General features: G+C 42.1%; 1 protein-coding gene across 1 annotated transcript in view; it reads right to left on the bottom strand.

Annotated features, from left to right (window-relative positions):
- Window positions 1-1009: 1009 nt before the first annotated feature.
- The window catches only part of TNFSF11 (TNF superfamily member 11), a 32840-nt gene continuing 8378 nt past the window's right edge, over window positions 1010-25471 (bottom strand). Inside the window, exons 3-5 of the mRNA XM_031466054.2 lie at window positions 9886-9931; window positions 9709-9807; window positions 1010-2494 (exon numbers count right to left, since the gene is read on the bottom strand). Coding sequence (XP_031321914.2) covers window positions 2073-2494; window positions 9709-9807; window positions 9886-9931 — 567 coding nt within the window. The 3' untranslated portion in view covers window positions 1010-2072. The remainder of the gene's footprint in view (window positions 2495-9708; window positions 9808-9885; window positions 9932-25471) is intronic.

Genomic DNA, 25471 nt, shown 5'->3' with positions numbered 1-25471 from the left:
CCTTCGGTGATACTCAGATTGGGTTCAACGACCTCCTTTCTGTTCCCACATTATTCTCTAGATGCCTATACCTTGGAGCTTACCACGCTCTTACTAGGCTGGCTCCCATTAAAATGAAGATTCCTCAAGGGCAAGAAGAGGGCCATAGGATCCCCGGTGCTTCACACATAGTTGGTGCTCCATAAATGATGTGAACCAAACAAACAAAAGTGAATGAATGTGATTCACCATTGGAAATGATCAAATCGTATTCTAGGAGCCAGGGGAGTTAGAAAGGCAGTCTATATGACAAGATTTTGTGTCAGTGGAGAGTGGAGAATTTCTCCAATTGCCCCTCAAAATTCATTTTTCCTTAAACTGAGAATAAACAGGATCAGAGTAAGTGAGATATGTAACACTTCAAAGATATTCTGTACCAATCGACCTCCAATTTATGGATAGTTTTAAAACCCTAAGTGTATTTTGATCCATGATTAAGTCCCACCATCAAGGATCTACTGTTAAAAATTTTATGGCTCCCCCATGTAAATTCCTGTGAGGATAAACACGCAGACCACCATTAATGCTTCTTCACGGCCGTAAGGGATACAATATTCAGGGGTTCCTCCAGGTTAAACAGTTGCTCTGCAGGGCATCACAAACTTGTGCAAAGCAACACTTTTTTTCCTCATGACATAAGCGTAACAAACTTATCTTTTTTGAGCGAGGAAGCCTCTATTTTCTATCTGGCTCCATTCTTGCCTCCAAATCCCTTGTAAATTATGTTTCAAATGCCGAGGTTTGTTAATTTAATTGAATCTGTTCCTAATTTTTAATTAAATCTGCATTTCTCCCAGTAACCTCTGGAAAGATAGAAGCCACATTAGCATATAGGCGAGAACAGGATCACAGAGCAAGACAGACAGGAAAGAGAAGCACAAAAAGCACAAGGCGGGTTTTCTTATAAATTTATTTTCATACCAAAAAAATAATAATAATAACATTCAAAGGCAATGTTTTTTATTGTATAGTATAAAATAACTTCCGCTAAATTAAAAATGGATTTTGTTTTTGCTGATAAGACACTGATAACTTTGCCATTAAAAAAAATATGTACAATTTGCAGCACTCGTAGAAAAAAACACCTGTTCAATAATTATATAAATACTCTTGACAGATCCCAGTAGCCCAGTATGTATCTCTTTTGGCAATGTCAGCTTTCTAAAGTCAATTAGCTTCTAAATTTGAAAGGCACCTGGTGGCCAACATTCTGCTTATTATTCAAGGCATCCATTTTAATTTTTTTTGCACAGACTTGACAAGTCTGAAAAACCTATTAAGTTAAAAACGAGGAAGAAATATAATACAGTTGATATCAGCAAACAACATTTTTTTCCCTCTTAGCTGCAAGGTTTCCCTGGGGGATTTACAAAGTGCACCAGTTAAATACGTCTGTACATTTAAAACATTAAATATGTCAACAGCGAGACAGTTTTAAATATTTCGAATCAAATACTATAGCACAAATATAATTTACAATACTTTGCACAGGAAACATTACATCTGAAATATAACTTTAGATATTATATAAAAATACATATATTTTCCTCTCCTCATTAGAAAAAGTCTTTATTTGCAGGTTCCAGCATGATGTAACAATTCAAAAGAATTTAACCCTTCAGATTGTTTTCAGTTTGCCATTAGATGACCCCTCTCCACTTCAGCTGCATCGTGGCACGTAACCACAGGCTAGAATCAGAAAACTAACCCTTCCCATTGCTCAAATGTGGTTTTTCATAAAGGCAACTGTAACTGGTCCAATCACTTTTAATTCTAGGAATTCATTACAAAATTGAAAAACCATTGTGTAAGAAAACCCTTAGATTGTAACACATCTTGAGTTCAACACCTCCCATTGGCTGTAAATACATTTGCTCTCTACAGAGTCAAAAGCATGGCTGGGGTCTTCTTGAACCCTATGGGTCATACCTCTTAGTAGTCTTACACACCTATATACATCTTTCTGGGCTTGTTTTAAAAAAGTTTTCTATACATCCTAAGAAATAACGTGAAAACGCTCCACCAAATGGGGCTCAATCTATATCTCGCACTTTAAAAGCCCCAAAGTACGTTGCATCTTGGTCTGGATCCAGTAGTGAAGGGTTGGATACCTCAATGCTTATCTGCTCCCCAGACCGTAGTTTAAAAAATCCTCCAACGTTTATAGAGTAAAAATGGAATTCAGCTTTCCCTGACCAGTATTTGGTGCTTCCACCTTTCATCAGGGTGTGAGAACTCGGGATTTTGATGCTGGTTTTGGTGACATACACCATCAGCTGAAGATACTTCACACTGAGGTTTCCCGAAGCTTCGTGGTGTCGAAAGCAAATGTTGGCATACAGGTAATAAAAGCCGTCTTGGTTAACTATGAGTTTTCCATTCCTGAATGTCATGTTGGAGATCTTGGCCCAACCTCGGTCATGGTACCAGCAGGACAGACTCACTTTCTGGGAACCTAAGGAAAAGAGAGACACTTGATTTTTTTTTTTAATTTTTTCGGAGATAGAATCCAGGACCCTGTATATGCTAAGCATGTACTCAACCACTGGGCTCTCACCCTCCCTGATGAGACATGTGATTTAAAACCCACCCCTTCAAATGAGAAGGACATCACCCTCACAATTCTGAGGTTGGAGAAAAACTCACTGTAACAGTCATTGTTCCAATGGGAGAATAGCTTCTCCGAATGTATCTTCTAAAGCCAGAGTATGAGTACAGGTAAGATGTACCAGTGCCCTCTGCTAGGCACTTGAGAGGGTACCAAGGCAAAAAATCTCATTTTTCTTGCCCTCGTGGGATAAGTATGATTGGATTCAGATTGGAAGCAAGGTGTGGGCCCTGACAAGAAAGGTGCAAATGCTGTAGTGGGAATTCAAAGGAAGGAGATTACCTCCTCCCAGAAGAGTCAAGAATGACTTTATTGAGCAACTGAGCCTGATAACTTAAAGGAGGACTACGATTCAGCCAACAGAAGCATAAAGGTCACTCAAGGCTGAAGGAAGAGAATCAATCAAAGGCAGTTCAAACAGGAAAGCAAGGAACAGGTCTCGGAGGAGACCGTCCACACTTCATGGGACCCTCACCTTTTTTTTTTTTTTTTTAATTTTTATTGAAGTGTAGTTGATTTACAATGTTAGTTTCAGGCGTACAGCAAAGTGATTCAGTTATACGTATACATACATATACATTTTTCCTTTTCAGATTCTTTTCCATTATGATATTACAAGAAATTGAATATAGCTCCCTGTGCTATACAGTAGGTCCTTGTTTATTATTTTATATATAGCAACATGTGTCTGTTAACCTCCAATTCTTAATTTATCCCTCCCCGCCCTTTCCCCTTCAGTAACCATGGTTTGTTTTCTATGTCCATGAGTCTGTTTTGGTTTGTAAATAGAATTTGTATCATTATTGTTTAGATTCCACATATAAGTGACATCATATGGTATTTGTCTTTCTCAGATGTGGTCTGACTTACTTCACTCGGTACGATCATCTCTAATCACCTTCTCTTTTAATTCATGGAGAGAGGTATGTAGAAGGAACTGAAAATCTGGGTCACAGCAACTTCAACCAAAAAGTCAGCCTCTTAAATTCTATGCTCATCACCGCTGATTTTCTCCTCCTCCAATTGCCCAGATGCCTCCCAAGGTCACATGACTGAAAAGCTGCCCCCGGAGAAGTTCACAAAGAAAATATTCTTGGCTTTGCACTTCCCCACTTCACAACGTCACACCATCCCCAAAGATGGTAAAATCTCTCCTGATGAGCCAGAATTCTCCTTTAGCTCCTTCTCACACCTGAAATGTGACACCCGATCTTCATGCCACTGTTGCTGGAGCGGCAGAAGTTTCTAGAAAATCTATATCAGCCATACATCCAATGCTTTTAATATTTCAGGTCTTTGGTGTATTTTACTAGGTCTTTGAAAATTGCGACCACCTCCAGGATAAAATTAATCAAACATTTGTATTTATGTGGATACCTATTATATAATTGGAAAAGGTGTCAGCTGGTGGGGAAAAAGGTGTCACTTTATGGAAAGTCAAAAGACACAGTTTTCCTCCAGAGGATTTGGTAAATACTTATGCTAAGCTAAGGTTGGCCTCTGCTAGGATTTCAACAAGGCAAAACAGAGCTGAGGAGCCTCAGAATGGAGTTGGGATTAGTTCCTGCAGCCAGGGAGAAGTTTTTTGCTGCTTGTAACCCAAGAGAAATCAGCCCACGGGGCATAGCTTAAGTGGATTCCACGGATCCACTGGAGCTGACAACACTTTGGTTAGAGTGGGTCCTTGGGAGATCCTTGTAGAATCAGAAACCCACACTGGCTACCTTTCAAGACTGGTCAGAATCCTGGGCAAACTTGAACACCTGCCTTTGTCTCTAGAGAGTCACAAAAAGGAGAATGTTCTGTGTCTGGAGGGCCACTGGGCAGCGGGGATATGGTCTGGGGACCTCAATACCAGGCTGCTGCACGAACAAACCAGGTGGGAAAGTAAGTGGCAGAAAAAAATTGCAGTGGATTCCAAGTGACAGTAGGGCAACCTATCATTAGACAGGCCTGCAAAGGTGAAGAATCCAGTGGTTCCAATCCCTCTATCCAGGGTCAGGAAAGGTTTCCTGAACTCCTCCTCTTATCCACAGGAGGGCGCTAGACTGAACCTGCAAAGCCATCACAGGCAAGGCTGCCTCCAGGCCCCAGCACAGCACATACCCTTTTCCATCAAAGATCCTACCTCAGGTCATCCCAGATTAAAGTATCCCAGATGTAAACATCATCCTGTGGTCCCAAGTGAGTCAAAATGAGACTACAAGACTCAGTTCATTGCATCCTCATAAACCGTAGTCATTTCTCCAGATTGGTAAACAGCCACCCAATCCATTGACAAACCTAATAAAACTCAATGTGTTTCCTATCTCAAACCATCTGTGTTTACCTCCTTCTTACTCTACTCTTGTATTCAATCCTTTAGCCAATGAATTATTGGTCTTACAGTTTATCTCCTATGATGGCTCTTAACAGACAGCGGCAGAATGGCTAAGGTGAAGTCTGCCCTCTCGACGGGCTGGATCAGCCAGCGTTAGAGCAAGGGCTTGGCGCTGTAGTCTGGGAAGGCAGGGAAGGAACATGAAACAGGGGAGAATACAGAAACCTTGACCACATACCACTCCCTTTGATAGCTTAAGTTAAGTGGAAGGAGTGAAGGAATGTCCTTATTTCCTGCTAAACATATCAGTTTTTATCTATTCCCTGATCAATTTGGTCACTCAGTAAATACTTGAATGGTCCTTTCTATGGGCGTTCACTCTACCCATGATTAAGAATTATACCAAGCAGTGGACCCTCAAGGCACTTACCACTTCGTAGTGAAGAAAATAAGAAATGGGCACACAAAAGGAAAAAAGATAACATTTTCATTTCGGAGTGTCACATAGCACACAGGGGAAGCTCAGTTCCAGCAACTGCCAAGGGGGAGCTGCGGAAATGATCAGGTGAGTTCAGCCCAGAGAGGGGACAGAGGAGCCAGAGGGCTGGGAGGACTTGGGTCAAATGTGGATGGGCTGAGAAAAGGATTGTGACCGAGGAAAACTGTTCAAGCAAAGAATGGAATGCACCCAGAGAAGAAAATATTGTAGAATTTACGCCATTACAAAGAATCTTAATCTACTGCTTTCTTTCGTTAATGAAGACGTGTGAAAGCTTTTAAAGTCCTTTTGTATGAATGCAATATTAAAAACATAGGAATAACATTATTCTTTCTCCTGTGCCTAACCTCCCCGTGAACATCTGCAGGCAAACATAGAACTTACAGTTAGATTTACCCATCAGTGATTTCACATTTACCAGCCCAGCCAAGATCATGTGCCCTCATCGTGTGTGTATTTACACGTTCCTTTGTGTGTATTCGCACACTTGTGGAAAAGTCTGCATCGAGAGCAGTAAATCTTCTTTCTATTCTTTACTGAGTTATGCTGATGAGTCCAGACATCCTATCAGAAGTAACTTTTGTTCCTTCACGATCGCACTTCAGATTTTCTCTGGAATCGGATTATGAAAATGAGTACTGCTTTGAAATCTGAGACCTAAAATGATTGAAGGTAAACCTTAAGGAAATCGAGAAATCATATGATAACTAAACCAAAGGTTAGTATGGTCTGTTTAAACTTTTAAAAATTTTTTTGGTATAATTTACATGGATGTAACGTGAAGACTCTCCACGCGTCGTCTGCTGCCCACCGCGAAGTCATTTGTTCTCTTACCCTGAGAACATAAGGACATGAGCACCAGAGGAAGCCTGGATGAACCGTGGTTTGACTACAAGCTCCGTCCTGGGACGCACTGGGAGGATAAAGGCGCTGCTCCCTTGGGAGCCAGACTCTGACACTCACAGCTTAGTGACTCGGGGCAGGTTACTTAATACTGTGTATCCCACTTTCCTCTTCCATAGAAGTGCCATATTGGTGGGATTAAATAAAACATTTAAAATATTTAAAATAGTTTCACACAATAAGCGTCAGCTGCTATTACTCAACGCCAAGTCAGTGGTTAGTATGAATACCTATTATAAAAGCCTAGACCAGAGCGGGAGGAAAGATGAGGAAGATGTGCACTCAGTCAGGCTGAAGAACCTCACAAGAGCAAGCCTGGGTTTCCATGCCGCCTCCCAGCCTCCCCGCCTCCCCAGCCTCCCCGCCTCCCCAGCCCTCAGGGTGACCGCTGTTAGATATTAGACAAGATGCCTCTTCAAATATTTATCTGAGTGACCCTTGAGAAAGCCACGACTTCTGACCTCCCAAAATAAATACTCCCCTCTACCCACGCATTTTATCCAAGAAGCTTTGAAATACAATCAACACAAGGCAGATTCTGATTTCTTTCTCATGTGTAATAAGTACAGGTAAGTGTGAAACAGAGGCCCAAGAGGAACGTGCAAAATGAAAGCCATCTTCCCCGGAAGCATCCAGTAGTGGCCCCAGATGGGAGACGAACGGACCCAAGGAGTTGTTGGCCAAGCCCGAGAAGCAAGTTCTATTTTCTTCAACAGAAGCATACACTAGCTCACTCACTTCGCTCTGTCTCAAGCTCAATAACCATCAGAAAATAACCAGGAGTTTGGCCTTGTTTTTGGCAATGATTTGATGCTAGGTGCCTGGAGGGAGAGCTTTGTACCTAAAACATGCTTGCTCCCGCCAAATAGACTTTGGCACACAGTCCAAGGCAAGATTTATCATTTGCCGTTTAAAACGAACTGAAAAGATCAATGCACAGCCCATCCACGGCACACACAGCTGATGTATCAGTATGAATTAGATCACCTTTGCTGACATGCAAAATAGCTTTTCACCCAGAAGATTAGTGTGGTTCCACCATAAGGCGCGTGCACAAACACACACACACACACACACACACACACACACACACACACACAGGGAAAATTCATTTATAGGGAACATATCTGGGATGGGATAGATAATTTAGGAAAATTTTCTAAAAATCAAAGAGTTGGTTTCTTTCCATGTCTGCAGTCAGGAAAAATTCCTTCGTGGCCCATACCGTGCCAACGGCTTCAAAACGGTTTATTAAAACTTGAATTCTTTTTTTTTTTTTTTAACTTGAAGAAAAACTGACCTTGAATCATTTTGGGGGAAAAAATTAGAATATGTATAATTATTTAATTAAACTCAAAGAATACTAACAAATTACATTCACTGAGTGCTTATTACACACCTGCTTCCATGTAAACACATTACAACATCACCTCATGAAGTCTTTGTAGCTGCCTCATGAGATAGATATCATTTTTTCAGTGAAGTATAATTGGTTTACAATGTTGAGTTAATTTCTGGTGTACAGCATAGTGATTCAGTTATATATATATATATTCCTTTTCACATTCTTTTTCATTATAGGCTATTACAAGATACTGAATATAGTTCCCTGTGCTATACAGTATGACCTTGTTTATCTATTTTATATATAGTAGTGTGTATCTGCAAATCCCAAACTCCTAATTTATCCCTCCATTCCCTCCTTCCCCCTTTTAACCTTAAGTTTGTTTTCTATGTCTGTGAGTCTGTTTCTGTCTTGTAAAGAGGTTCGTTTGTGTTATTTTTTTAGATTCCATGTATAAGTGATATCATATGGTATTTTTCTTTCTCTTTCTGGCTTACTTTGTTTAGTATTAGTAGCTCCAGTTCCATCCATGTTGCTGCAAATGGCATTGTTTCATTCCTTTTTAATGGCTTAGTAATATTCCATTGTGTACATATATATGTGTGTATATATATATACACACACTGTATCTTCTTTATCCAGGCATCTGTTCATGGACATTTAGGTTGCTTCCATGTCTTGGCTATTGTAAATAGTGCTGCTATGAACATTGGGGTACATGTATCTTTTTGAATTAGAGTTCCCTCCAGATACATGCCCAGTAGCGGGATTGCTGGATCAGATGGTAAGTCTATTTTCAGTTTTTTAAGGAATCTCCATACTGTTTTCCATAGTGGCTGCACCAAACTACACTCCCAGTGTAGCTATTACCATCCCCATGAAGAAGCCAACTCCCAAATGATTCCAATAATTTGCGCAAGGTCACCTGGCCAGGAAGCAGCACGGTGGGTCCTGAAACCCAGGCCATCAGACTCAAGACGACATGCTGTTAAAGCTACATTAATCTACTTCTTACAGGAAAAGAGGAACATAAGAGCTCTGAATTTATTTCCCTCTGACAAAGCCAACTGGCCCCGGGTACTTAGATGATAACCTATAGCGTAAAAAGCATGGCCTTGGGAATCAGCTAGAATGGAATTCAACTTCTAATCCTGCCACCAACACAGCTTCGAGCAGGTCAGTTAAACCACGTGGACCTTGGTTTCCCTGTTTGCAGAATCTGTATGATAACCACTAGCTTGCAGGGTTGTAGTAAGGATCAGAGACCTTGAATACAGAGCAAAATGCCTGATACGTAGTGTGTGTTCAATAAATGGTGTGACAATAATAATAATGTCCAATTGTCACTCTGTCATCATGGCCTTTGTAATCTTTTTGATGCTCACCTAACCCCAGGTGTAGTAACCAGTGGGAATTGTGTGCTGAGATCGCTGGTGTATTAAGGTACCCGGAGGCATAGAACTCTGGGCTTCCTCATTTCCAAAAGATAATCAGGTCTCCAGTCCATTGAGCTAATTTCTTAGCCAGAAAAAGGTGATAATCCCCCCGGAGAAGGAGTATGTCTCATTTTCTAGAGGGCCACTGCCTTTTAATGTCACTCTGCTGAGCTCCTACGTAAAACTCTGCAAGAGATGGCTGAGTGTATGACTACCTGGAGGAATTCATGCACTGCAGGCCACCTTCTGCTTGGGTAAATGGAGACAAGCCTAACAAGGGACTGTCCTTCCTAGCTCTGCAACCTCAACTAGCTGTCATTTAAAAGAAAATCACTCTGATGGCCTGAATACAGTGATGGTGTCCATTCTGGCATGATTGAGAATCACTGTTTCCATGATGTGGATTACTAACTGAAGACTAAATGACCTTTCTTCTGGCCTGAAAGTTAAGGGCTCTCAAACTTTTGGTCACAGACTAAGAATAGGTTTGAGAATTCAAATTGGCTGATAAAAGAATTCTTGAGATATTTTCCAGGCTGGGATGCAAATGGAACTTACCTGATGGGATGTCCGTGGCGTTGATCGTGAGATGGGCAAAGGGTTGGGTCTCAGGCTTGTTCCTCCTGGTCAGATCCAACCATGAACCTTCCACCATCGCTGGAGATAAGAAAAGCCATGTTAGCCCAGAGTGGTGACCCTGGGGGTTTTCAAATATTCAGACAGATCCACACTTACCTTTTTCTGCTCTGATGTGTTGTGACTTAACAACATGCTGCATTTCCTGAAATACAAGGGAAGAAGAATCTTATTTATACTCTCACTGTTCCGATAGAGCAGTAAGAATTCAGGACTGTTGGGCATACAATACATCAATCCTCTTTCTTTTCCTTCTTTTTTTTTTTTAATTGATGCAATTTTATTAACTCCAGGTACCTAATATAACTGGTCTTTCTTTCATATCTAAAGATAACAATCCAACAAGTTATCATAATTTCAGATCATACATACTATAAGTTAATGAACTAGATTTATAAAAGATATAAAAATATTTCAGGAGTTTGGGAAGATGTGGTCATGAGACTTCATTGTAAGGAGAGATATAGGATATCTTAAGAGATTGTTTCAGACCTACAAAGGACATCTCAAAATTTACACTGTTAATAAAGTTCTTGCTTAGATAATCAGCATTTTATCTTCGTGCATCAGAAGCCTTAAGCAGAGAAGCTTTCTTCTTTCACTTGTCTCCAATCTCTCCAATATTTTCCGAGAGAACTTTAGATGTATATTTTCAATCCTTATTCAAAATTATGCCAAGATGGTAACATTTCTTGATGTTCTAAGTAGTTATCAAGGGAAATCCACCCCTGAAGAATTATGTTGATGTGCTTAAAAAGTAGGCTGCGTGCCTACCATCTAGCAAAACACTTTGGACAATAAGAAGAAATAAAAGACAATGTAAATGATAAAAAATGGAATCACTGAACATAATTAAACATTTGTAGCAGGTACACAAATGGAGATGAAGTTAACTAGGAAAATAACAATTACCATGGAGTATATGACCCTCCTAAATCTTTAGGGAGGCTCTTTTTATGTCTGTTTCATTAGTGAATCCCTGTTATAACACTGACGCTCAGCCCATAAGGAAGAGAAAGATGCCTAGTTCCCAGTGGTTAATTTTTTATTTAAAAAAAGTCACAGCATATTTAAAGTACTACATGGAAGTCTAAGAGCTTTAAGATTACCAACAATTAACTTAAAATATTGCCACAAATAGAGGTTTAGAAGCACAAGCCAGAAAAAGAAAGAACACAAGTACATAAAGAGCGTAGCTAATTGCACGTCTCAATCTGAGCTCTGACCGTGAAGGACCCAATAGGTAACTGCGGGCCCACGCGAACCAAAACCTTAGCTACCATTAAATAGTAAAGTCAAGTGGATGTAACTGCAGGCTCTGATGTCAGTTCAAATCCCTTCTCGGTCACTTCCGTACACTGAGGATATTTAACAGCACCTCCATCACAGGTGGTTGTGAAGATTCAGTGGGGTAACGCATGCAGGCACTTAGCAGGCGGTCTGGTAAATCCATACATCTAGATACTAGAAACACTCTGGAGAGATTCTTAATTTCTTCATTCTTGGGAGGACCATCCGGGCTAACTAGCTCCCGCCCCGTGACGTCTGAAAGATGGACCAGATAGCTCCGGTTCTTTGAATGTCTGGAGAGAAGGGCTTTGGAGAGATGACAGGTAGATAGATCGAGGAAATAACATGACTTCAGCTGTTAACAGCAGGAAGGGTTCTGGTCATAAAGTTTCATTGATTTCTTCTCTCTGCCTGTAGGACCCCAAGAGAGATGAGAATCTATTCTATTTTTAAAGACCCTTGGAGGACACAGCAGAGCTGCCTTCAGTTACCTATTCTAACATCCTAAAGAAGTCACAGCATGACTGACTTAGAGAAGGAAACTTTATAGCCTCTTTCAGGACGACCTCCTGCCCTTGCCTTGACTTAGGTCTCTGGTCTGCACGGCTCAGGGAGCATCACTGCCCGGAATTCTAGGCCAGTGGCGGCTGGCCCTTTTGGGTTGTGCAACGCGGTGGCCTCTACCAGGTCCTGCTCCTCTCCCCACTCCATCCAAGATTTAGTTCTCTCCAGTGCTGACTGTCAATCTCCCAAGTCTCATGTCATGATCTTTGGATTCCCAATGGTACCCTGATCTCTGGGACTCCCTGGTTTGGTCTTCCCTGCATTCGCAATGGAGATTTATATATGCACAAAGTACCTTATACACTGTGTGCATTTTTATACATTTATATATACACAGTTTATCTTTATAAATTGTGTATATCTTTTACCTTTAAGAATATATAATATATTACATATAGTGTACATATAATATATCTTTATTCATTGTATATAGCTTTATACATTTCTGATGCAATATGTCTTTATATATTATGTATCTCTTTACGTGTTTATCTATATATCTTCATCTGATTACTATCTCTTGAAAGATTGGAACAGGAATAGGAACCTGGGTGACAGACTAATTCAGAGAATGAAAGCTACCCTTCACTTCCCCTCTAGCCCCGACCTGCCTCACCATCAGAGGGAAGAGGCGGGAGGGAAGAAGGAAGCAAATACGACCAATGCCTACAAGTGCCTGCTGGGTGAGAAAAGCTGCTTATTATTGAGCAAAACAAGGAAAGAACCTTGGTGCTAGCTCGGTGGTTCTCACATGAGAACACGCAGCACCGTCTCCCGAGGGCTTGCTGAATGAAACACAGGGTTTCTGACCCACTAGGTCGGGGGGGGCGGGGCCTGAGAATGTGCATTTCTAACAGGTGAGCTGGTGCTGCTGACCTGGGGCCTCAGTCTGAGAAGCGCAATCCTTCTGACATCCCCAGAGATTTCCGAGATGGGCCAATATGAGATTTTTCTTGAAGCCTGAGACCAGGCCCAAGCTGATGAAGCGGACAGAGAACGTTTGTCCTCTGCCATCTGGGAATGAACTTCTCCTGCCCAGTTCATCAGCAGCTGCCAGGTCAGAGCTGCCACAGAATTTTTCATTACAAAAAAATTCAAAAACCAGAGCCATTCAGAAGCACTTACAGTGTCTGCTTAAAATAATAATAATAATAAAATAAAAAGGTGTGTCATGACCCAGGATGAATTAAAACTCGAGCTGAAGACCCACAAGATAATGCTGTTTTCATGTTATATGTTGTCGGTTCTCCAAGAAGGGCAGTTCCTCTCTGAAACTCTGCAGGGAAGTGTCTACATGAAAAGCAAGTGTGTGAAAAATGGAAAAGAAAGATGTGTTTATTGCCTCAGGCTACAAAAAATGTATTCTCAATATCTTTGCTTGTATCCCCTACCCCACCCCCAATCTTCTTAACTCGAAGATCATAATTTATGTGCATAGATATCAACCATAAACATAACATTCTTCTAAAACTATACTTTTAGGGGGTCCTGGCCCAACTCCAGCCAGTGTAATACAATTAGTCTGATGTTGACTTGGTAATTTTTTACAAGACTCTCCCCAGGTGATTCTAAGATGTAGCAGGTGTTGAGAAATGTTATTATTAATTGAGTGTCCGCATGAACGGTTTCTTGGTGACAGCTCTATTTAGTCATAGAGTTATGATAGTCTCACAATTTATATTTATATAAAATTGAAAATTAAATAACCCCTTACATTCGGAGCCAACAGTTTCCCCTTGTATGACCCTATTTGATTCATATTAGAATCAGAGACAGGGTACCTACTACTAACCTTACTTCTCAGACTGGGAGATGGAGGCCAAGGGAGAATAAGATTGCCACTGATATCTCTGGGACTTGAGCCTCTGCCTTCTCACTCCTCTTCTAGGGCCAGAAGCCCACCCTCCTTTACAGGATGTAGCCATCAAATATGCTCCTGGAAGCTGAGGTTAAAGTATCAATGGCCTGTGTTGAGGTTCAGAACATGCTCCCCCCAGACAGGGTGCTTTGGCATATGGAATATTTTAAGGGAAAGGATTTTGAGAAATGGCAGATGCTGGAAGGAGTAACTTCCTTCCTCCTGTAACCTCCTGAAGCAGTTCATAGACCCTCAGGTGAGAGATGCCTTCCCCATCTCGAAGAAAGAAGCATCATAATCTTTTAAGATGGAAGGACACCCAGAGGAATCCTCAGGTCACTACCCGTTGCTCAGACCCTGTCCAGTCCTGTCCTGTCCCATTTTTCTACACCTTCCAACTCTTTATCGAACCCAATCCACTCAGCTTAGCCCTTCCTGCAGGTCTTCATTTCCTTAGGAAGCCTTCTGTGTCATGCAAAACTTGCGTTAAATAATTGGTGTGCTTTTCTCTCTTGCTAATTTGCCTTTCATCAGTCTGATTTATAGGACCCTGACAGGAGAACCTAAGTGGGAAGAAGGAAAGGTCTTCTTTCCTCTCTGTCCCCATCAAGAAATCCTTAGAGGGTGGGTCCCTCCCTGAGGCAGTAAGTGGAAAGGAGACACACCTTCACTACCTGGGGACCTGGCTGCAGGGTACCTGGGGAGTCTGACAAAAAGGAGCCTCAACATCAGGGAATATGGTCTCAGAATTCCCAGGGGCTTCAGAAAACAGGATGCTCAGAACCGACCAGGACTCATTCAAGGCTTGGCTGGTGAACCCCCAACCTAATCCATAAACCCCCCATCTCCAAATATGACTCCATCAAGTCCATGCCACAGAGCAGGGCCACTCTGGTCCTTTTTCTCAAGGGTCAGATACTTTGCTCTGTACATATCAAGCATAGATCTCTTTGGAATGACCCCCGAATATTTTTAATTTTCAAGATTATAGGAAACTCTTCCAAAGGAGTACCCAAACTTCACCCCAGCTGACAATTCCATTTATTTCCTAAGCTTTGCATTTCTGTTTGTTTTCATCCGCATTAGCCCCCCTACTTCTGTCACATTAATTAGAGTGCTTAAAAATTTGCAGAGTTCTTTATTCCCAAATCTTATCATTCAGACATGGCTTCTGGTTTCTTTGAAATCAGAAAGTTCTGATCATCTAATTTGGGGAAGACATTACAAAGAACAGCCTAACTCCTTTCCTCTGAACAAATTATTCAGATGAAAGAGATCTTTTAAAAAAATGTTATATGTGTTTTACCTTATTTGATATTCAGCTATAAATTGAAAAAAATAGTTAACTCTCTGGATACACATGCAATGCAATCCTATGATGTCTACACTATCAGAATTCCCACAGATTTGCATAAAGAAATACAGGTAGTTTAGACACACCTCCTGGCAAACAGCCTCAGGCAGAAGCCAGAAACAGTTTCCAGGGTGAGGAAACTGGGCAGATGCCCCCCCCCCCCCGCAATCTTCTCCTGGCTGAAAGCCACTGAAGACAACCCCATGTCCCGCAACCCAGGGAGCTCAGCGATCCACCTTCTCAGAAGACAGCATGTTTCGCATCTATCACATGGAAGGACAAAACGAACGACCCCCTGCTTTCCAAAAACTACTCATGACCACTAGAATCCTTACCTATAAATTACTAAGAAAAAATCCCATAAATGAATGAACTTACTTATGGTCACACTGTAACGAGCAGGCTTTTCAGCGAATTTATGCATTTTTAAATAAGCATAATGGATCTCTGAATTACGATCGCTTCATTTAACCCTTCAAAACAGGACAAAGAAAAACCGAACTAGTGGTAGACCGCCAAAGCGATCGCGGCCAAGTCTCGGATGAAAGAAACCCTCTGACATACTGCCACCTAGTGGGCGCTGCCCAACATTGACGCGCCTGGGCTGCCCGAGCCGGACTGCAAAGTTGAAACTGCCCTCTGCCCCCTCTCAGAGGTCTAAAAACAATGCAGATGAGGGCATTTCACAACATTTGAAAATCTTCTCATTGTGGTGTTTTCCTATTTAGACTGCACTGACTTTTCAACTCTGCTGTCAGAGTACATTTGAACAGACAAGAAAACAACCGGCATGATGATTTTTTTTTTTTTTAATTTCAGCTTTTTTATTTCACTCATAGGAAAATGTTGGGATTTCACAATTTCTCCTCCAGGAAAGAACGTACACAAAAGATCAATGTGATTGTGTAACTGTGGTCTCTCGGACTGCTGCTCTTTTCACTTCTCCTGAACTCAATATCCAAGAGGCACAATTCCCAGGAGGGTGATGGGGAGAACTTCAAGAGTGAAGCCCGTGTCTTCAGACGGTTGGGACAGACTCCTCTGAACATCTTTTAGAATATTTTAGGATCTTTTTGCCAAGCGTAGGGAGGAGGGAGACATCCCAGAATTGGCTCAATCGTGGTAAATCAAAGCCACTTAGGAGAGATTGTACTCTATAAGAATAAATATAAACACCTCTCAGGGACTTTCAACTTCTTTTGAGCAGTTATGGAAATTTTGCTCCAGGTAATTCAAACATTTACAGCAAACACTAAACCAGCCTTTGCAAACTTAGCTGGATAACTGCCCCAAACAAGACTTTGATAGCATTCCAATTCAAGAGTGAATGTTATTAAATTGGTCTTTGTTTATTTGACCACGGTTTTTTTTTTTTTTTTTGGTCTTGCAAAATCATATGTACAAATAGATTTATATTCCCAATGAGGACATTCACGCCTATAAAGATTCGGTGAAAAAGGTCAAGTTGCTGGAGTCTGGGCTTATCAGACTGAAAACCCCACCTGTGCACTGTGATGTGAACTGTGTGATCTATGTGGTACCTGTCAATCAGAGCACAGGAGAAGCGATTTGTCTAGCCAGATGCTTCCGGAAACCACTGGCACCAGCTCTTAGCTGGGGTCTCAGGTGGCTGCCTCCCTCTGCCATAGCAGCAGCAGCTGCAGGGACATCTGGCTGGTTGAACAAGGATTTAACACCCCGTTTGCCAGATATAATACAGGGTTCATACACTTGTTAACATATGTAATGCATTCATTTTAACATCTTAATGATATACTTCCTGTAATTCTTCTCCAACTTAGCTACAAGAAGAGCGTATTCATCAGCCGAGTTAGCACATGAATGCCACACATGGGTTGTTTCCAGAAAATGAATAGTCAGTTTCCTATTCCTGCAGAGGAATCCTGCAGACTTCCACCTTGTAAATAGCTCAGAAATCCATCCTTTCCTTTCCAGCCGGAGTACCACTGCCTGCCTGCAAGCTTTCATCATTTCTCATTAGGATGACAACAGTAGCCTCTCACCGCCTCTCCTGGTCTCCTGCTTTCCTCAGACTGGTCCATCGTTGCTAGAGCATCGGAAAGTACTCAGGAGAGCAAGTCCCGCCTCTTCTGAAAACCCCCCAGGGGCTGCCTGCAGACTACAGGAACAAGTCTCCATGCCTGGCCTGGGCTTATAAGCCTTGCACAACTGGGCCGGTTGCCACTCCAGGCTCTCCTGCTATTCCTCCCCCCGCACCCCCTGCACCCCACCACCTCTGAGGACGCTGGACTTTCGAGCCACACAGAACTACTTAGAGGCAGTTCTCTCTACAAGTCTCCTGCCCGCCCGTTCATGCAGACTTAGTGCACACCTGCTCCCTCGGAGAGATGTCTTACCGTTTTATCAGTAGCTCATCTCTAATTGTAAAGATTTTATTTCCATAGCATTCCTGGACACTGGGCACAGAAAGAACACCCGCCAGGCGTTGTGGGCAACTAGGGAGACAAGATTAGAATAGATGTCTGCGCCTCCTCCCCTCTTCCCCTATAGCTCACACTGAACTTTGAATCCACAGGATGTGGGGCCACTTTATATGCGCCAGGATGGAGCTGGAGGCCCCCCAGGCTTGCTGAGAAGAGTCAATGATGACAGTTCAAAAACACCTCAAAGCAAAGAACTTAAAGAGCGAGATCCATTAAGTGTCCTGTTAAACCTCAATATATGTTCCGAAAGGCATGTGTTTCTCAGCTCAGGTTCCCTGGAGCAGAGCCCTACAAGGTACCAGGACAGGGAGGCCAGCGCTGGGGGGCGGGGGACATGGGAGGGGCCCAAAGTCTAGGGAGTGTTGGGGAGGCAGGGAGACAGTAGCTGAGGCATAAGCTCTGCTACTCCTGAAGCTAAGAACCATCTCCAACTTGAAAGTGTAACTTTGGCCTTTGATCCTTGAAATTCCTTATTTCTTAATATAAACTATTGATTTTAAAAACTCCCTCAAAACTAAAGTCTTTGCAACACAGATTCTCCCTCCCCTGCCCTCAGGCACGCCCCCCCTCACCCCCTGAAACTCCTAATCTCTTCGTCTCCTCCTTGAATCCACTGCCACCATCTTTGCAAGCATCTCTGGAAAGTCTCTGGAAACTCTCAGGGAAGAGCTTTACCAGGATGGGAACTGGCCTCCTCCTCCCGCGCCAAGTACAGCCCGCGGGGGGCTCATTTCTCCCAGAAGGAGCCTGCTGATTGAAGGCGACATGTCTTTGCACACAGATAATGGACTCTACCCACCAAAGGGCTGGAGAATCCCGTGCCCTTGTTTTCCTAGAGCAGAGTGATGCTTTCCTGGCAGCATGATGGCTATGCTGGGAATAGAAAATTAGTTTTTATTGTTTAACCTTCATGGTTTAAATGAGGAAGTTTCTGCTACAGTTAAAGGTCCCCTCGGGGTTTCATAAAGTAGCCTTATGACGGCAGTATTAGTCTTCATAAAGAGGCCAATTTAAAAATGTCTTGCGCTAGGGTTAAAAAAGTGTAATTGAAGGGCTCGGCAGAGTAACTGTAGTGGGACCTCTGGGACGAACTGTGCCACTTACCGTGTCTCCGCTCACTTCTGCCCCTTGAAACATAATCGTGCCACCTGCCATCAGCACAGCTTCTGATAGCCACAAAATCTCATCTCCTCTGAGAAGGCTCACCCTTTCAGACTCTCCCAAAAGTGATTCTGACTACTAGGAAGGGAACTCAAAGGGGAACAGAAGTACCAAGCCAGCCACTGTGGACAAATGAGGCCAGAGAGGGATGGGGAGGGGGCAGACTGGCCAGGGAGGGTTCCTTAGCCTGCCTCAAAGTCTCCATCCCATTCATGCCCCCCAAAGGGAAGAAGCTCCCCCCTTAAAGAAGCAGGAAAAAGGCCACGCTTGGGAGTGACCTCCAGCCCCTGATGAGAATCTTTCAGGCTCTGGTAATGCGACTAGGTTCTGGTAACATTGATAACCAGTCACCTGATGACACCAAGAACAAGGATGAGACAGAGCACTCAGTTATTCATTAAACTGGTTCTTTTAACGTTCATGGAGTGCTCGCTGTGTGCCTGCCACTGGGGAGACACAGCAAACATCACACAGTCCCTGTCCCTGGAAAGCTCACATTCGGGTGAGTCAGACCCGCACCCAGCTTCTGTGGTCCATGCTGCGATGGGGTGAATACGAGACACCCTGGGTGTGCACAGGAGGGGCTGCCAACCCCAAAGGTGGGCAGGCGGGCACCGATGGGGGACTCCTTTGGGAAGAAATGCCTGTGCTCAGTTTTGAAAAACAATTAAAAACGGTACATAAAGAAGAGCCCAGAATGACATATAAAGAATGTGTACAGAAAACCCATATTTCATCCATCCATCCATCGGTCCATCGTCCATCCCTCAAAGCTTGCTGATGGCCGCTAGGGGCAGGCATCCTGCAGGGTGTTAGGATGCTGCATGTCCGGGACAGATATCCTCTATGCCCTCACTGTGCTTATGGTTACAGCAGGCGGGGGGAGGGCACAGCCACGTTAGGGAACATCTGGCACTTCCCTGTGGTGGGGCCACTGAGCACAAGCTGAGATTGGGTGATGAGAGGGAGCACAAGGTAATGAGTCTGTAGATGCTGGGGTTGGAATGAAGGTTCCAAGACACAGAAGACTTGGTGTTACATGTCCAACAGCTCAGGCTTGATCCTGATGACTATAGGGTTTTTTTTTTTTTTTAACCCTGATGACTACAGGGGTCCGCTGAAGGATTTTCTTAAGCAGCAAAGTAAGTGACAAGTTCAGATCTGCATTTGAGAAGTCACTCAGCGGTGGAGAGGATGGACTAGAGGCAGTGGGCTGAAGGATGGGGTGGCCCCTGGCAGTGGTCCAGACAAGACAGGATGATGGTGGTGATGGTAACACCTGTACTGGTGACAACAGTAAGGACACAGAGTAGACGGACGTATATGAAGGTTTAGTAAGGAGGTGGAGTTCACAGGATGGGGTGAGGTGAACAGTCAATGAGTAAGTGTGTAAGACCATCTTCTGGCTTCTGATTTGCACTGATGGAAATGCTGACCTCATCACTCACCAGGCAAGGGAAGATCAGATGAGAAGCAGGTAGAGGCCCCGAGGAGAAGAGATTCTGGGTTCACCAAAACTTTCTAATGGGTAGCAGCCTCACAGTTTCTAATTATCATTATTATTTTTACTGCAGCTGCTACAACTCCCATCACCACCGCTGCCACCACCACCGTCACCACCAACTAGCATTCTCAAAGGGCAAAGACTGAGGGCTGGGGTAGCACCCTAGTGATGAGGAAGCCACAAGAGAACGGACCTCTCAGACCCTGAATTTCAAAAAGTTCAAGCAAACATCAGCTGTCTGGTCATCTCTGTTATTTCCCTCTTGCAAACCCTCCTACCTTTTGCCCTGGGTCTCCCCTGAGATTGAGCACATCCCAGCCAATGGCCTGTTGTTGAGCCAAAGGCAGTCGATGGCCTCGGTTTTGTAGGAAAATTCTGTGGGTCATACTTCAGCTTTCCCATAAAGACAGCTTTTATAAATGCTAGATATGACTGGGGTTGATTGAATTGCAGTTCCCAAAACTGTTATGGCAGAGATGAAATCCCATTGGAAAACCACTACATGACTAACATCATGATTTGGGAACATCATTGCCCCCAAACCCCAAGTTGCCTTGTGGGTTTACAAGAAACTTTCTTGGGACGCATGCTCTTATATACAAAGGCAAAGAGATACTGCATTGGCTTAATTTTTTTCCCGTTGGTTTTGCTGTGTACTTCACTAAAAAGCAGACGAGAAATAATGGCTGCATAACAACTCCAATGATTACAGTTTCATAAGCAGTTAGGAGCTACTTAAGTTTTAATTGATTTCTTACCTACTTGCGTTCTTACAAGGCTTCTTGCAGTCACTGACATTGGAATTCTAAGGAATCAGCTTTGCATGTGGAGAAGACAATCACTTCATCTGACTAGCTTTCTGGTTTTACATTAATACCCTTGAATCCACAAAACCGACTAAAAACTGTGCAAGCGAGAAGCAAGGCTGATTCAAAGATCACAGATGCATATGACTAAACCAGCCTGTGAAAGTTCCTCGAAAAGATGCATGCTGTTAAATCTACTTTTAAATTTCTCTGTCTCCTGGGATCTGCGTAATCCTAAAGTGCTTTAACTTTTATAAAATACAATCTTGACCACGTCAATTTTTCATAGACTTGTGTGTACATAGAGTTAACTCTTGCTCACATAGGGAGCCCATTTTCCTTCCTAAACAGGGTTTAGTGAATATTGGAGACCACTCGTTGTGCTCCTGGAATCCATCCTCTCCTTCCGATTAGTTATAGGCGACCCCCTTCAGCTGGAGGGTGTAGCCTACTTTGCATCGAAGTGTCATCTTATGAGCAAGTTCCAGCCAATAAGATGCTACTAGAGGTGATGACGTCTCAACTTCCAGGTCTTGCCTTCACTTTTTCTCTCTCCCTTCCCTCTGTCTGGAAATGATAACAAACGTAGACGCCAACTTGGACCATCAGCGGAAGGTACCTGTTGAGGAGGGGGGGGGGCCTCTCTGCCAGCCCTGAACTGCCACCTCTGGATTGGTGCACGCGAGCGAAAAACCTTCTATCTTACTTGGTTCACTGAGTGACGGGTCTCTGGTCACAACAGCAAGGTGACTGGTATGACTTCTATATTGATCTCTCTCCTCCACATCACCCTTTCAGACTTTTTTTTTTTCATGGCTTTAATGTTTATTTTTTTAACTGAAGTATAGTTGATTTACAGTGTTGTGTTAGTTTCTGGTGTACAGCGTAGTAACTCAGTTACACACACACACACACACACATATATTCTCTTTCAGATTTGTTTCCATTACAGGCTATTACAAGCTATTGAATATAGTTCCCTGCGCTATAGAGTAGGACCTTGTTGTTACCCTCAGACACTTATAAAAGTCAGTTTCGGGAAGTTTTTCACAAACAGGTACCCAAGGTGAAATCAACAACCGGGCATGCTGACATCAAGTCGAGTCTCAGCCCTCAGGGCTCAGGATGTATAAACAGTGAATAAACAGATGGCTTCCCGCTAAGCCTGGCCGGAGGTCTGAGGGCCAAGTGCCCGGCTCAGGCCTGAGCTCCCCACCTCACTCCTCAGGATGGCAGGGGCCGGAGGGGCTGCCAAAGCTGGAACAGGAATTGCTTTATAAATCGGACACCGTATTTGTACCAGTGTTTTCTTTATTGTCACAGACTGTTATGATAGACTGTAAATTGTGGTTGGTGGGGCTAGATCACTAAGAGGCTTTCAGTGTTCTGTGCTAAAGAGGAAAAAGAGCCAAGAAAACCCAGCCACAAACAAAAAAAAAGGGAGGATAAAACAGCATTACTTGTCTGACCAAAGTCGGGCTGGGTAAACATCACTTTCTGCACACACAGAATGTGATATTGTGCTATGTCTAGTGTTTGTTACCACTGGATGGGTTGATCTCTCAATAATGACAGCAGCCACAAATGTAATTGTGTTTTACGGGTTCACCCAATATCTATATTAGAACTAAAACTAAGACACAAACCTCCTTATGAATGCCTGGTACCTCCATCCTATTTTTAGCATCAGCACGAGAAATGAGAAATCTGATGATTTTGGCAAGATATGCAGAATGCCACACTAACCAATAATCCTCATCAGGACAACACATTTGGCAAATCATTATTTGGCTAAGATAAGAGAAGCGTAAATCCTCGGTGCTAGGAGAGGTTATAGCAAAGTGCCTAGCCCTTGATAAACATTGTTTGATTCCAGTCATAAGACTGTGGATAAAGCGTGTCTCCTTCCTCAAGATCCCCTGGGCTGGGAGAAGAAACGGCACCTTCCACCTCCAAACACACAACGGTAGAATGTGACAAGCTCTTATTCTTTAAAAAGAATGACCTGGGTGTAATATCATTACTCAGGAATAACAGGTAAAATCCTACAGAGCGACCAAAAAATGTGAAATTAATAAAATAAAGTTCTACTCATATTGTGAGTCACACTAATCTATTAGTAATCATCAAAACAGGGTGTCTTTAATAAGAGCAGTTGACTATGCTTGTCTGCCCACCAATCTTTCTCCTTCTGGCTTGTCAGGTACTGAATCTCTCATAGTCTTACTCGTCGGGAACAAGGCACCTGGTCTCCAACAGACTCTTAAAATGGTGAAAATTCTGTAGGGAGGGGATAGATCCGTGGTAGAGCTGGTGCTTAGCATGCATGAGGTCCTAGGTTCAATTCCCACACCTCCATCTAAAAATAAATCAGTAAACCTAGTTCCCTTCCTCTCTAAATAAATAAATAAAATTGCACAAAAAACAGTTCTAAAAAATTTTTTTAGATAAAATAAAATAATGAAAATTCTGTCATTTTTATTCATCAGCATCTTTCAGTACACAATGGTTTGTCATCCTCTACTGTAGACAGTCACTTAGGAAGCTTAAAGGAAACGGGACAATGACCGGGGAAGTCCTGATGGGACAGGGAGGGGCAGAACGTTCACTGAGGCAGCAGAAGGCACAGAACGGCCGGGGAGCAGATAATTGGCCATCTCTCTCCATCTGGGATTTATTTTCACTCAGGATATCACTTTTTTTTTTTTTTTTAAATAGCAAACAAACTGTCCCAGTATCATTTTTGAATAATTCAAACTCTGCCCATTTATTCAAAATACTTTTATATTAAATTATATACACATAGACATTCACAGCACACAATGAGGGCTTCTCTAAGGTGTTCGTTCTCTTTCGTGGGTATGACTTTGCGTATTTCCGTCTTTACATTATCCAATCCTATTTTAAATGCCTCTGCAGAGTTTTCTAGTTGTATTTCCATAAGCTTTGTGCATTCCTCGTGAAGCTAATTTTTAGGGCTTTTTAAAAGTTGTGAATAAGATCTTTCATTCCTATTTTCTAGTTGTTATTTGAAATAAGGACAGCTAGTGATCACTACCTATTAACTTTCACAAACTGGTGTATTTTGCTTGTAGCCTTTCCGTTGGTTTGAATTTTCCCAAGTACACAATCATATCACGTGCAAGTTCCACCTTTTATATATTTTATTTCATTCTCACATGTAATCGCATGTGCTGAACAATGTTAAATAACATGGGGACGGTGGGCATCTTTGATGTGTTCCTAATGTTGAGAGAATTTCTCCTCTTTTTCATCATTAGCTGACTTTTAGTTTGAGCTTTTTAGGATAACATCAAGAATCCAAGTCGTGCTATCTACTAGTGGATTTCAGACATCAGAAATAAGTGCAAAATTCTGTCAATCCCTTCTCAGTATCTGTGAGATGAGAATGTTTTTCTCCTTTCACTTTTAAGATGACTCATCCTTGCATTCTCATAACTAACTGTTAATGGTGTCTGTTCTTCTTAATATTACTTATTTTCAAAATCATCTTGGCAGATCTTGCATATTTATATTCTTCCAGAAGCAACCTAAAGTATAATGTTTAAGAACCAAGACACCAGTGAAATTGAAAGTTTACCTCTTTTTTCATGGTAAGGAGATAAAATATGGATTGAGCTAAACAGAAAATTAGGAGGTGATCATTTACTTAACCAGAATTACCTTAATTAGTGGTTCAGTTTTGAACTAACAGATCATCTCTAATGCATGTAAATGTTGCCTATAGATAGATTACTCAGTATTTGGGAGTTAAGACGATAAAAGGCAGACTAATGAAAATAAAACATAGAACAAAACAATAAAAAAGGAATTAGAATCTGTCTTTCTATGCCTGACTTCACTTCACTAAGAATAATATTCTCTAGGCCCATCCATGTTGCTGCAAATGGCAATATTTCATTCTTTTTTAAATATATCACTGATAGGTGGAATCTAGAAAATAATACAAATGAATCTACATGCAAAACAGAAACAAACTCACAGACAGAACACAAACTTACAGTTACCAAAGGGGAAAGAGAGAGAAAGAGTGACAAATTAAGAGTATGGGATTAACAGATATAAACTACTATACATAAGACAGATAAGCAAAAAGGATTTACTGTATAGCACAGAGAATTATATCCAATATCTTATAATAACCTATAATGGAATATAATCTGAAAAAAGAAAGCTGAGTCACTTTGCTGTACACCTGAAACTAACACAATATTGTAAATCAATGATACCTCAATTTAAAAAATACATCAAATTGAGTATTAGATTTCACAACACACAGCTCAGTAGGTCCCCTTTGCCCCAACGTAGATCAGGATTTTTGATGATAATTTTAAATTGAGGGTCTTGCAAATGTGATGGCTTTCTCTCCTCCACTAAGGCACTATCCCTCAACATGTAGCTTGTAAATGCCTTAAGAACACGCTCTCTTAAATAGACCTAGAAGTTTCCTAAAGGATAGTATGTACTCAACTCAATTGTTGCTGATGGTAAAAACATGACAGTGGTTTTCTGCAACTTGCTTCAATGTGATACTGTTCAGATGCACTCTTGGAAAAATGATCAAACCTGCTCTATACTTTAAAAATATGCCTTTGATTAAATCATCAATAATGACAATGAATTAATAATAGTGGCAGTAAAAGTAACATATAAACATTTACC

The sequence above is a fragment of the Camelus dromedarius genome, chromosome 13 (genome assembly GCF_036321535.1).
Source record: "Camelus dromedarius isolate mCamDro1 chromosome 13, mCamDro1.pat, whole genome shotgun sequence".
Lineage (NCBI taxonomy): Eukaryota > Metazoa > Chordata > Mammalia > Artiodactyla > Camelidae > Camelus > Camelus dromedarius.
Note: the sequence above shows the minus strand (reverse complement) of the source record. Positions and strands in the feature narration are given on the sequence as shown.